This window comes from Ranitomeya variabilis, chromosome 8 (genome assembly GCF_051348905.1).
Source record: "Ranitomeya variabilis isolate aRanVar5 chromosome 8, aRanVar5.hap1, whole genome shotgun sequence".
Taxonomy (NCBI): domain Eukaryota; kingdom Metazoa; phylum Chordata; class Amphibia; order Anura; family Dendrobatidae; genus Ranitomeya; species Ranitomeya variabilis.
The window spans coordinates 194,122,574-194,136,416 of record NC_135239.1 but is presented as its reverse complement, the minus strand read 5'-3'; the positions used below and the strand labels follow the sequence as shown (position 1 = coordinate 194,136,416).

At 44.5% G+C, this 13,843-nt stretch overlaps 1 protein-coding gene across 2 annotated transcripts in view; it reads right to left on the bottom strand.

Moving 5' to 3' along the window:
- The window catches only part of PTPRG (protein tyrosine phosphatase receptor type G), a 513,282-nt gene that overhangs the window by 21,868 nt on the left and 477,571 nt on the right, over window positions 1-13,843 (bottom strand). For both annotated transcript variants that reach the window (XM_077278905.1, XM_077278907.1), the window contains 4 exons: window positions 12,532-12,667; window positions 10,996-11,142; window positions 9,138-9,231; window positions 7,499-7,575 (listed from right to left, as the gene is read on the bottom strand). In XM_077278905.1, coding sequence (XP_077135020.1) covers window positions 7,499-7,575; window positions 9,138-9,231; window positions 10,996-11,142; window positions 12,532-12,667 — 454 coding nt within the window. The remainder of the gene's footprint in view (window positions 1-7,498; window positions 7,576-9,137; window positions 9,232-10,995; window positions 11,143-12,531; window positions 12,668-13,843) is intronic.

Genomic DNA, 13,843 nt, shown 5'->3' with positions numbered 1-13,843 from the left:
CAGTCACTAACGCTTGGAAGAGAGAGGATGCGTTATTTTTATCCTTCCAAGGTCCTAGGAAAGGGCTTAGAGTTTCGAAGTTCACACTAGCGAAGTGGATTAGGGAGGCTATCTCTCTGGCTTATACTGCAGGTGGAGGTCCGGCTCCGCAGAATCTGAGGGCGCATTCCACCAGGGCCATGGCTACATCCTGGGCGGAAAGATCTGGAGTATCAATCGACCAGATATGTAAGGCAGCTACGTGGTCGTCCCCTTCCACCTTTTTCAAGCACTATCGGTTGGACTTGGGGTGCTCCTCTGATCTCACCTTCGGGTTAAGGGTGCTGCAGGCTATAGTCCCTCCCTAAGGTAGTTTTACATCTCTGTAATTCTCGTAGTGCTGTCATGGGAGTCCGAATAAAGCATTAAGCTACTTACGGGTAGCTGCGTTTTTCGGAGGCCCATGACAGCACCCTTAGTTCCCTCCCTATTCACGGGGGGTTGCACTTCCTATAATGTATATAATGGGATATATATAGATCTCACGTGTGGTATTTGTATTGGATTAGTTTTGTATATAAACTGTATATAATATTTGTGTGCTACTAACCGCGGTAGTCCTCTCAGGCTCTAATATACAACTGATGCATAGGGAGAGGTGCCGCCCTTTTGTATCTCTGTAGGTTTCCTGTTCCTGAAGGGCGGATCCCCTCTCTCGTAGTGCTGTCATGGGCCTCCGAAAAACGCAGCTACCCGTAAGTAGCTTAATGCTTTCGTCATAGACTAACATTAGCGACGCATTAGCGACGCATTTGCGACGCATTGCCAAACGGTGCGTCCGTTTTGCGACGCTTGGGCGTGTGGTAGCGGACCGTCGGGAGAAAAAAACGTTACATGTAACGTTTTTTGCTCCCGACGGTCCGCTTTTTCCGGCCGCGCATGCGCGGCCGGAACTCCGCCCCCACCTCCCCGCACTTCCCCGCACCTCACAATGTGGCAGCGGATGCGTGGGAAAAATGCATCCGCTGCCCCCGTTGTGCGGCGGAGACCACGCTAGCGTCGGGAACGTCGGCCCGACGCACGGCGACGGGTTGTTCCCGACGCTAGTGTGAAAGTAGCCTAAGAGGTTATAACTCTGGAACGCTTTATCGGATCCCACTGATTCTGAGATTGTTTTTTCGTGACATATTGTACTTCAAGTTAGTGGTAACATTTCTTCGATATTACTTGCGATTATTTATGAAAAAAATGGAAATATGGCGAAAATTTTTAAAATTTTGCAATTTTCAAACTTTGTATTTTTATGCCCTTAAATCAGAGAGATATGTCACAAAAAATAGTTAATAAATAACATTTCCCACATGTCTACTTTACATTAGCACAATTTTGGAAACAATTTTTTTTTTTTGTTAGGGAGTTATAAGGGTTAAAAGTTGACCAGCAATTTCTCATTTTTACAACACCATTTTTTTTTAGGGACCACATCTCATTTGAAGTCATTTTGAGGGGTCTATATGATAGAAAATAACCAAGTGTGACACCATTCTAAAAACTGCACCCCTCAAGCTGCTCAAAACCACATTCAAGAAGTTTATTAACCCTTTACGTACTTCACAGGAACTGAAACAATGTGGAAGAAAAAAATGAACATTTAACTTTTTTTTGCAAACATTTTACTTCAGAACCATTTTTTTTTTAATTTTCACAAGTGTAAAAACAGAAATTTAACCACAAATTTTGTTGTGCAATTTTTCCTGAGTACGCCGATACCCCATATGTGGAGGTAAACCACTGTTTGGGCGCACCGCAGAGCTTGGAAGTGAAGGAGCACCGTTTGACTGTTTCAATGCAGAATTGGCTGGAATTGAGATCAGACGCCATGTCGCGTTTCGGGAGCCCCTAATGTGCCTAAACAGTGGAAACCCCCCACAAGTGATACCATTTTGGAAACTAGACCCCTTAAGGAACTTATCTAGATGTGTGGTGAGCACTTTGAACCCCCAAGTGCTTCACAGAAGTTTATAACGTAGAGCCGTGAAAATAAAAAATCGCATTTGTTTTCACAAAAATGATGTTTTCGCCCACAAATTCTTATTTTCACAAGGGTAACAGGAGAAATTAGACCACAAAAGTGGTTGTGCAATTTCTCCTGAGTACGTCAATACCCCATATGTGGGGGTAAACCACTGTTTGGGCGCACCGCAGAGCTTGGAAGTGAAGGAGCACCGTTTGACTTTTTCAATGCAGAATTGGCTGGAATTGAGATCGGATGCCATGTCGCGTTTGGAGAGCCCCTGATGTGCCTAAACAGTGGAAACCCCCCACAAGTGATACCATTTTGGAAACTAGACCCCTTAAGGAACTTATCTAGATATTCGGTGAGCACTTTGAACCCCCAAGTGCTTCACAGAAGTTTATAACGTAAAGCCGTGAAAATAAAAAATCGCCTTTTTGTCTACAAAAATGATCTTTTTGCCCCCAAATTTTTATTTTCACAAGGGTAACAGGAGAAATTAGACCACAAAAGTTGTTGTGCAACTTCTCCTGAGTACGTCAATACCCCATATGTGGGGGTAAACCACTGTTTGGGCGCACCGCAGAGCTTGGAAGAGAAGGAGTGTCGTTTTACTTTTTCAATGTAGAATTGGCTGGAATTGAGATCGGACGCCATGTCACGTTTGGAGAGCCGCTGATGTGCCTAAACAGTGGAGACCCCCCACAAATGACACCATTTTGGAAACTAGACCCCTTAAGGAACTTATCTAGATGTGTAGTGAGCACTTTAAACCCCCAGGTGCTTCACAGAAGTTTATAACGTAGAGCCGTGAAAATAAAAAAATCGCATTTTTTCTACAAAAATGATCTTTTTGCCTCCAAATTTTTATTTTACCAAGGGTAACAGGAGAAAATGGACACCAGAAGTTGTTGTACAATTTGTCTTGAGTACGCCGACACCCCGTATGTGGGGGTAAACCACTGTTTGGGTGCATGGCTGAGCTCGGAAGCAAAGGAGCGCCATTTGACTTTTCAATGCAAAATTGACTGGAATTGAGATCGGACGCCATGTCGCGTTTGGAGAGCCCCTGATGTGCCTAAACAGTAGAAACCCCCCAAAAGTGACCCCATTTTGGAAACTAGACCCCCCATGGAACTTAGCTAGATGTGTAGTGAGAACTTTGAATGCCCAAGTGCATCACAGAAGTTTATAATGCAGAGTCGTGAAAATAAAAAATATTTTTTTTTTTAACAATAAAGATTTTTTAGCCCCCAAGTTTTTATTTTCACAAGGGTAACAAGAGAAATTGGACCCCAAAAGTTGTTGTCCAATTTGTCCTGAGTATGCTGGTACCCCACATGTGGGGGTAAACCACTGCTTGGGCGCACGGCAGAGCTCGGAAGGGAAGGAGCGCCATTTTGGAATGCAGACTTTGATAGAATTGTCTGCGGGCGTTATGTTGCGTTTGCAGACCCCTAATGTACCTAAACAGTAGAAACTCCCAACAAGTGACCCCATTTTGGAAAATAGACCCCCCAAGGAACTTATCTAGATATGTGGTGAGAACTTTGAATGCCCAAGTGCTTCACAGAAGTTTATAATGCATAGTAGTGAAAATAAAAAATATTTTTTTTTCCCACAAAAGATTTTTTTAGCCCCCAAATTTTTATTTTCACAAGGATAACAAGAGAAATTGGACCCCAAATGTTGTTGTCCAATTTGTCCTGAGTATGCTGGTACCCAATATGTGGGGGTAAACCACTGTTTGGGCGCACGGCAGAGCTCGGAAGAGAAGGAGCGCCATTTTGGAATTCAGACTTTGATAGAATTGTCTGTGGGTGTTATGTTGCGTTTGCAGAGCTCCTGATGTACCTAAACAGTAGAAACCCCCCACAAGTGACCAAATTTTGGAAACTAGACCCCCTAAGGAACTTATCTAGATATGTGGTGAGAACTTTGAATGCCCAAGTGCTTCACAGAAGTTTATAATGCATAGTAGTGAAAATTAAAAAATATTTTTTTTTCCCACAAAAAAGATTTTTAGCCCCCAAGTTTTTATTTTCACAAGGGTAACAGGAGAAATTGGACCCCAAACATTGTTGTCCAATTTGTCCTGAGTATGCTGGTACCCACTATGTGGGGGTAAACCACTGTTTGGGCGCACGGCAGAGCTCGGAAGAGGAGCGCCATTTTGGAATTCAGACTTTGATAGAATTGTCTGTGGGTGTTATGTTGCGTTTGCAGAGCCCCTGATGTACCTAAACAGTAGAAACCCCCCACAAGTGACCAAATTTTGGAAACTAGACCCCCTAAGGAACTTATCTAGATATGTGGTGAGAACTTTGAATGCTCAAGTGCTTCACAGAAGTTTATAATGCAGAGTAGTGAAAATAAAAAATATTTTTTTTCCCACAAAAGATTTTTTTAGCCCCCAAGTTTTTATTTTCACAAGGGTAACAGGAGAAATTGGACCCCAAAAGTTGTTGTCCAATTTATCCCGAGTACGCTGATGCCCCATATGTGGGGGTAAACCACTGTTTGGGCGCACGGCAGAGCTCAGAAGGGAGGGAGCACCATTTGACTTTTTTAGCGCAAAATTGGCTGTTGTGTTTGGAGACCCCCCTGATGTACCTAAACAGTGGAAACCCCCAAATTATAACTCCAACCCTAACTCCAACACACCCCTAACCCTAATCTTAACCCGATCCATAATCCTAATCACAACCCTAACGATAATCACAACCCTAACCCCAAAACAGCCCTAATCTCAACCCTAACCATAACCCTAATCAAAACCCTAAATCCAACACACCCCTAACCCTAATCCCAAACGTAACCCTAATCCCAACCCTAATCCAAACCCTAATCCCAACTCTAACCCTAACTTTAGCCCCAACCCTAACCCTAACTTTAGCCCCAACCCTAACCATAACTTTAGCCCCGTCGTCACAAAAAAAGTTCAATGTAACCTTTTTTTTGTACGTCGCGTCCGCCATTTCCGCGCATGCGTGGCCGTAACTCTGCCCCCTCCTCCCCAGGACATAGACTGGGCAGCGGATGCGTTGAAAAACTGCATCCGCTGCCCACGATGTGCACAATTTTCACAACGTGCGTCGGTACGTCGGGCCGACGCATTGCGACCGCCCCGTACCGACGCAAGTGTGATAGAAGCCTAAGGCTACTTTCACACTAGCATCGTACTCGGCCCATCGCAGTGTGCCGGGCCGACGTACCGACGCTAGCGTTGTAAGCGCCACACAACGGGTGCAGCGGATGCTGTTTTTTCAACGCATCCGCTGCCCCATTGTGAGGGGAGGCGGGGGCGGAGTTCCGGCCGCGCATGCGCGGTCGGAAATGGCGGACACGTCGCACAAAAAAGTTGCATGTAGCTTTTTTTGTGCCGACGGTCCGCCAAAGCACGACGCATCCGTCGCACGACGGATGCGACGTGGCAATCCGTCGCAATGCGTCGCTAATGCAAGCCAATGGAGAAAAAACGCATCCTGCAAGCACTTTTGCAGGATGCGTTTTTTCTCCGACGCATTGCGACGGAGGCCAAAAAACGCTAGTGTGAAAGTAGCCTAACCCTAGCCCTAACCCTAACCCTAAATTTAGCCCCAACCCTAGCCCTAACCCTAACCCTAACCCTAACCCTAACTCTAACCCTAACTCTAACCCTAACCCTAACCCTAATTTTAGCCCCAACTCGTCTTCTCCTGCCGGCCGGCAGATGGCAGCAGATGGCGGGCGCACTGCGCATGCGCCCGCCATAAGGAAAAAGCCGGCTGGCAGGAGAAGACAGAAGAGGACCCAGGGACACCGGGTGAGTATGTTAGGGTCCCCGAATCCCCCTATTTCTCTGTCCTCTGATGTGTGATCACATCAGAGGACAGAGAAATACAGATCGCTTTTTTTTTTTTTTTTGCGGTCGCCGGTAACCTGTTAATTACCGGCGATCGCAAAACAGGGGTCGGTGCAAACCGACCCCGATCATGTTCTTTGGGGTCTCGGCTACCCCCGGCAGCCGAGACCCCAAAGAACATCGGGGTGCCGGGCGGCTATTGGGGGCCATCGGGGACCCTATTTCTCTGTCCTCCGATGTGCGATCACATCGGAGGACATAGAAATTAAACGGCACATCGCGTTTTTTTTTTTTTTGTTGCGACCGCCGGTAAACGGTTAATTACCGGTGATCGCAACTCGGGGGTCGGTAAAAAACCCCCGAATCATGTTCTCTGGGGTCTCGGCTACCCTCGGCAACCGAGACCCCAGAGAAAATCCGACTCTGGGGGGCGCTATTCACTTTTTCCACAGCGCCGTTAATTAACGGCGCTGTGGTTTAAGTACCCTTAGCGGCCACCGTTAAAAGGCGTATCGGCGGTCGTTAAGGGGTTAAAGACCACCCACAATCCGCTACTGAGACAAAATTAACTCGCCTCCTCAAACTGGTCAAACCCAACCCATTCCTGTAGCCAGATCAAGGTCTTTACTTAAACCAACCACCTAGAACCTTAATCCTCCACCCTCGATGTACAGGAAGATTACTCCTCCAAGAATAACAAAATGTCTGCCACTTTCTCAATGGTTCCACCTTTATTTTGCTTCCCCTGCCCTCTCTGCAGGCGTTGCACCCAACTCACACCCTCCCCCACACACAAACACATTCTGCAATTCCAAACCACTTCATTCCCACCCAAACCTTGTCATGTCGGCCTACCTCCTAGGCCTTAGGCCCCAAGTCCAGCCTCTCTTGACATGCTGCAACTCACATCACAACCATTGGGGTAGCACACAGACACATTTTTTTTTAAATGCTGGTAATCTCATGCCACTCATGTTAAGCCAAGAGATCCTTCTAACAGAACGGTATTGGCCAAATAGGACAATACCTTGAAATTTCACAGTCATACTACCAAGAGAGATCAAACTGATCCATAATTAATCAAATTATTAAGAATTTGACATTTTTTTAGGATTAAAATTGCACAAATCCAGCAGAATGGAGGCCAGCTGGCAGAAATTTTTCTGGATTTTTTGGAGGGTCTGAAAAAGGGTTAAAATAAGACATGTTTGCCTCAACTAGGCCCTGAATGTACTCCTTATGCCGCCTTTGCATCTCTCTGGTCATCAGCATGGGTCTTTGGTTCTTCTACAGCACAAGACCACGCAAGTCATCATGTGGGAGGTGATGTACGCCATTGACATGCGTCACCCCCACGTGACCATGTGAGCTTCAATGTCAGAAGAATGGAGGACCAGGAAGCTGTTGCGATTTCTTGTGAAGGACAGGTAGATATGTTTTTTTTATTTTTTTATTTTTTTAACTCTTCCCTCCAGATAATTTTGTCAGGATTTGTGGTCTATTGAGACCATAATAAACCTAATTTTACGGCAACTAGGGCGCTTTACATTTGGACCAAATCGAATCTGCCTGTCGATTCGATTGAATCTGTCCAAATGAAATTTGGAAGGTTTGCTCATCTGTAATTACCAATCAAAAATGTAAAAAAATACATTCCATACCATGATATAAGAAGCGTTTATATAATCCGTCCCCTTCATTCCCGGCAATGGTGCTAGGCCCACTCTTGCACGTTCAGCTGAAAAAAAAAAATGAAACAATTACCAGTTAAGACTTGCCGACTCACATACCCTGCACCCAGTACAAAACGCAGGACTGAAGCAGGTATTGAATGTAGCGTTATGTTCAATATCTACAGCCTCTCGTAATAAGGTCTTATTTTCTTATTCTACTGGTAGGATTACTGGACCTCCTAAGAAATTGGTCCGAGCGTGTGTGCAAGACTGGAAAATTAGATTGTGAGCCCCCTGGGAACATGAGGGCAACATTGGTAAATATATTCTTCGTATTATGCTATGGAGTATTTGGCGATATATAGGTAACTGATATAATATTCTGTAAATATTCTCCGTAGAAGTTGCAAAAAAAAAACCAAGCTCTCACTTTAATTTCCCCCTAGTCACGGCGTCTTGCTTATCTCAATGTTCCTTCAGAAATTCTGTCTGGCTTTTGTAATAACATGGTATACATAACTCAATATACTGTACCCAAAAGCAAAGAGATATTTGATTTCACAGAACAGAGCAAAACGTTATTTTTACAGTGGTTTTAATATATCCAGTGATAACATTGGAAGTCCTTCATAAGAGAACTTTATAAAAGGGGAATGATCAATATAAGAAAAAAAAAAATACCCTCCCCTCAAAAAAAAATAAAAATTTTAAGGATTTGGCTAGGATTTGAAAAACAAACAAAAAAAATTCTCCATAGTCTGTGTCTGATATCTCAGTGTAATCCTATTTGCTTGTTAACTGTAATACCATTTACAACCTATGGACAAGAGTGGCGCCGTATCTGGGTGGAAGAAAAAAATCCCACTATTATCCTTGCAAACGAGTTGATCAAGGTTTCAATATTGAAGTTGCCTTTAATATTGTGAGTCCCAATATGGGAAATGTATCTCATCATCAAGGTAGTGAAAAGTGGCAAACAGCATATATCCATCAGTGATAAATGATTGTTGGGGGTCTGACCACTATGACCCCTAAGATCATGAAAACTAGGGCTCGAAGTTCCCTGTGTAAATGACACAGTAATGAGTATGTATAAACTCTGCTACATTCACTGTCTATAGGGGTGGTTGCACGTGCCCACTACTGCCCCCTGCATTTTCAGTATCATTGGGAGCCTCCAGGTCAGGATCAATCATTTATCATCTATCCTGTAAATAGGTAATATAACTTGCTTATGGGACATACCCCTTTAATTTTAACATGTAGAAGCAGTGTTATGTTTAAAGGCATAATCCAGTTTAACAATCTCGCCTATTACGTAGAAGTTGGCTATAATGAGCATCTCTTTTTCTGGAGGACCCAACACATTCATGCATTATATCAAAGGTCAACTGATTTGAATGTAAAATGTGCAATACTTTATTTTCCCTGCGGGGGCACTGCATAAAAATTGAATACTTGCTACACAGTTCCTCCTACGGGGTCTCAGACATTGGTTTATGGCAGGTCAAATTTGTGCCCGCTCAGTGGCACAGAAGAAATACATTTAGCCCTACAATCACAATCTTGGTATCGATTACATAAAGAAATGATACTAAAAGCCCAACCAATCCCACTCTATTCGTACATGGCACAACAGATGAATTTCTGTTCTTCTCTTTGTTACAGTCTTTCTGGGCGCTGAAGCATTCAATGTATTTTGCATTACACTGTGTGACGAGCTGAAAGAGAGAAAAATAAGACAAAATTAGACCAATAATTTTCAACATTCAAAATGTAATATAAAGTGAGTCTGAAATGGCCACACACTTAAAAGATTATTCCGAACGCTAAATAGGTGAAAATGTTCTGATCAAGAGAAACCCCTAACAATCCTGAAAACGAGGGTGGAAAAAAACAAAGTTCTCTATGTGACTGGAGCAGTACTGAGCATGTGCGACCACTACTCATGAAGAGCAGTGGTCGCACATGATCACTAACACTCTATTTACACAGAGGACTTGGAACCCTCATTTTACATGATCATAGGGGTTCACTTTGATCAAACCCCCAGGACTCTGCATTACTTACACAGGGCTTTGATCTCCCCCATCTCATGACGAGTGGGGGTACCACTGGCCGGATCTCCAGTGATTATCAGCTATTCTGTACATTAGTGAGGATATATAGGGAAATATGACCCACAATAGCCAATAATCTAGATCTTGAAATGCCCCATTAATATGGAGAAGTGGTCGCACATGTGCACCTTCCTTCCATTCATTATCTATAGGAGTGGAGGAGATCACAGCGTTCAGCACTTCACTGTCTCCAGCCGTCCTATAAGTAATAAAGAAGAGTAATGATGTCCAAGAGTGGCCACTAGAGACGGTACGAAATGAGTCGCAGGACTCTGTCCAGAAGCCGCTGCATGGGAGCCCGGTAATTTGCTTCCTACTTCCCAGCATCTGTGGCTCTTCTTTTGATTAACCAGCCAGGAGTGATGTCATAGATGTGTTGTGATGAACATATGAGGTCACGCCAGGCTGGCTAATCAAATGAAGAGATGCGGAAGTTAGATAGGCTTACATTCGGAAGCCACAGATTACAGATGTGACGGCTGAACCGGGTTCTGAGAATCATTCCGCACCATCTCTAGAGGCTGCAGCTCCATTCCGACAAGGTACTTCAAGGCCCCATTTCTTGAGATTGAGCCCAGTGGTCAGACCAATATGGGTGATAATGTTCACCGTTGGGAATAACCCTTTAAGTTACATGATGAAACTCATGTTTGGCTAAAAACGATTCCTCTAATAAGCCCCCCATAAGTAGGCATGCCTAGCAGAGGGTCCCCGATTTCTGCCATCAAAGGACCCCCATACATATTCGATACTAATGAAGGGAAATGAACACTCTACGAGACCTTGGAACAATTGTAGACTCGTGGATTTAAAGGTCCGAGGTCCTGACCGTATAGGCCAAATTCTTTAAAATTTTGGGCATGGCCTCTAAAATTGGGTACGGCTGCGGGTTACAACTTCATCATTTTTCTGGAATAGTTGGCTACTACGTGAGCTAGATAGGTGCAAGTTGGGGTCTGATTACTCCCAAGTCTCAGTGCCACCATGGGCCCAGAGACAGGAAGAGTAGCAGAGGAGCCCACACATCTGCATAACAGTATAAAGAAAAGCCAGATGCCTCTTAAACATCTGGAAAGAGTCCAGAACCGAAGACGTCAAGTCGTGAAATTTCATCTGTGGGGACATGAGCGTTTTCTCGGCTCAATTTAATATTTGATGAGTACAACAAATCTGTGCGCCAAGTGCCGACAGACTGTCTAAAGACATGTGCGTGGATAAAGCAGGGAGGAAATGGAATCGTGGGGTTAATGTTATCATAAGTCCGCATCGCGCCTTTAACCTGGCGAATATCAATCATTCTATTTCGCAGCGAGGAAGCGCTTTTCCTTATGTTTTTTTTCTAGGCTCCCTCGATATTATCATTACCCTGAATTGCTTCTCCAGCCTCGTCTTGCCTCCCGCTGTCGGTGTCAGGATGGTGTTCACGTAACTGTGCAGCTGGTTAGAACATACTTCCGTCTCTTTTCCCAAAATAGCCTCTAAGAGGGCGTCATGTATAAAGATGTATTGTTCCTGAAAGGAAGAATAAAACATCGCAAAAGTCAATATTACATCAACAAACTGGAAATACAGTTATATGAAGAAGTTTGGGCACCCCTATTATTCCTAAGCTTAATGTTTTATAACATTACACACTGACTACATGCATTTTTTAAAATAATTTCAAATAAAAGACTTTATTCTTGCTGTGTGCTTATTTACCATACAACTATATGATTAGTAATGGATAGGTGTCATTACAGATGCCTCTCCACTACTAACATGTGTGCTTGATGTCACCAGATAATACAAAGGTGACATCAACCCCACAAATATTACCCCACTTACCACCGCCACAGGGCAAGTGGGAAGAGTCGGGCAAAGCGACAGAATTGGTGCATCTAATAGATGTGCCATTTTTAGATGCCTGCGGGCTGCTATTTTTAGGCGGGGGGGGCAATATCCATGGCCCCTTACCGGCCTGAGAATACCATTGCCCAGCTGTTTTCTTTAGCTTGACTGGTTGTCAAAAATGGGGGAGACCCCACGCCTTTCTTAAAAAAATTATTTTTTTAAATGATTAAAAAAACAGCGTGGGGACCCGTATATTCTTGATAACCAGCCTTGCTGACAGCTGAGGCTTGCAGCCTGCAGCTGACAGTTTTGCCTGGCTGGTTATCAAACATACAGGGAAACCCATGTCATTTTTAAAATTTATTTATTTATAGCGCAGGCACCGGCTGATGAATAATATCTTCAGCTGCCACCTGCTCTAGCTATTATCAGCTGAATGCAACTCAACTCTCAACATTACCCATGCAAGAGCTGATCACAGCGCCAGCAAGGGAGAATGATGAGAGCAGTGTTCAGCACTCAGAACCGGAGAACAGCGCGAACACTACCGCTGCTTCCCAGGTGCCGGTATGTGTGATACGGATGCGGCACAGGGTTGCCCCAAGTATGACACACACGGATTCAGATATGTCGGGTACAGTGTGAAACCACCCTTAGTAAGGATTTGTCGTGGAGAGGCATGAGCCAGCCAGAGGATCTATATTAGGTCAGGTCAGACTGTTATTGGCCCATCATCAATGGAGAAAGATAACCACAAAGTACCCTTGATTCTAACAACACCGACTTGGCCAGCGATTCATGTGACATTTCCACAACAGCAGCTTTTCTAGAGAAGGCATATACTGCATGAAAAACATAAAGCTGCCTCTTTTCTGAAGCCCGATCCTGCCTCCCACATGACAGCCTTGCTTTTATCCCCAGGAGGAGACAACCCACCCCTTTTATATTCGAGAGCTGCAAACACTTTACCGTCATCTTCAAACAAAACCTCACGACCACATTTGCTTTTCATCTCAGCCAGCGCCTTGTTTTACACAATTAACAGAGAAGAAACCGTGAATGTTTTACCTCCGTCTGGACGAGGTAGTTTCGCTGCGTTCTGATGTGTTTCAGAAAGCCCAGAACATTGACGGTGCTCTTGTCTTTTATCTGCTGCAGCATGCTGTCAATCACAATGTACGTTCCCGTCCTGCCCACTCCGGCACTACAGGAGGTAAAACAAGGGCAGATACAAATGGGGCGTCATTAGAAGTTACAGAAGTGCTCGCCGCAGGACTGTTGAGGACGCCGACTTTACACTTAGTCATTACGGAACGGGTTGATTTGCACTTAAGACTGTAATTTACCAAAAGCAAAAACGATTTTCTTATCATTAAGAGTAATCACACTGGTTATATATGACAGCAAGGGGCATGCACAGAAATCATAACCCCATAACACTGGCTTGTTCTCTGTAAAAAGTATCTATCACCAGTCTGTGGCTGCCCAAAAAGAGTTGTCAGCCTCAGGCTTGTGATTTTTCTAAGTAACGCCTATTAAAAGGGGATCAGTCATCAGGTTTTTACCCAGTGCGCAGGTGCTGGGCCTCTCTGACCTTTCCCGGTGCCTGCGCACTGCAGTACTTTGCTCTGCCCTCAACAGGGCAGACAAAATATGCCTGCGCCGGAGCCGCAGCGTGCCTACAAGAAGAGGACGTCATCGTAAGAAGATGGGAGGCCCCGGACCGGACCGCGACGCCCATCGGACCAGAACGGGACCGGGAGTATAATCTAACCTCTTTTTCTCTTCTTTCAGGATACATCGGAGGTTATCTACAGCATTCCAGAATGCTGTAGATAAGCCCTGATGCTGGTGGGCTTACCTCACCATCGATTTTGGGGGTGACAGGTTCCCTTTAACCGACGGATCAGTTTTTTCGACAGATCCTTTTAGGAGGGGATGCTAAAAAAAAAATTAAAAAAAAATCTGAGCATGCTCAGTTAAAAAAAAACAAAAAAACCCGGATCCGTAGCTGGATTCCATCATTTGACAGATCTGGTGCCATGGGCTTCCATTGTAGCAAACGACGGACGGCGACGGATCTGTCGCTGTCCGTTTTTTCGATGGAGACAAAAAAACGTTACTTTGTCCGTCGTCTTCGGCCGCCAGATCCAGCGAACGACGGATGAAATGTGAGGCCATCCGTCCCTAATACAAGTCTATGAGAAAAAAAGGATCCGGCAGCATCAGTCGCTGGATCCGTTTTTTTTTTTTTTTTTTAAATTCGACGAATTGCGACTGATAGCAAAAAACTAATGTGTGAAAGGGCCTTAATGAGCCTTTCAACAAGAACGGTGATATTAGCCAAACCAGGAACCCATTTGGCAGAAGATATTTTTAG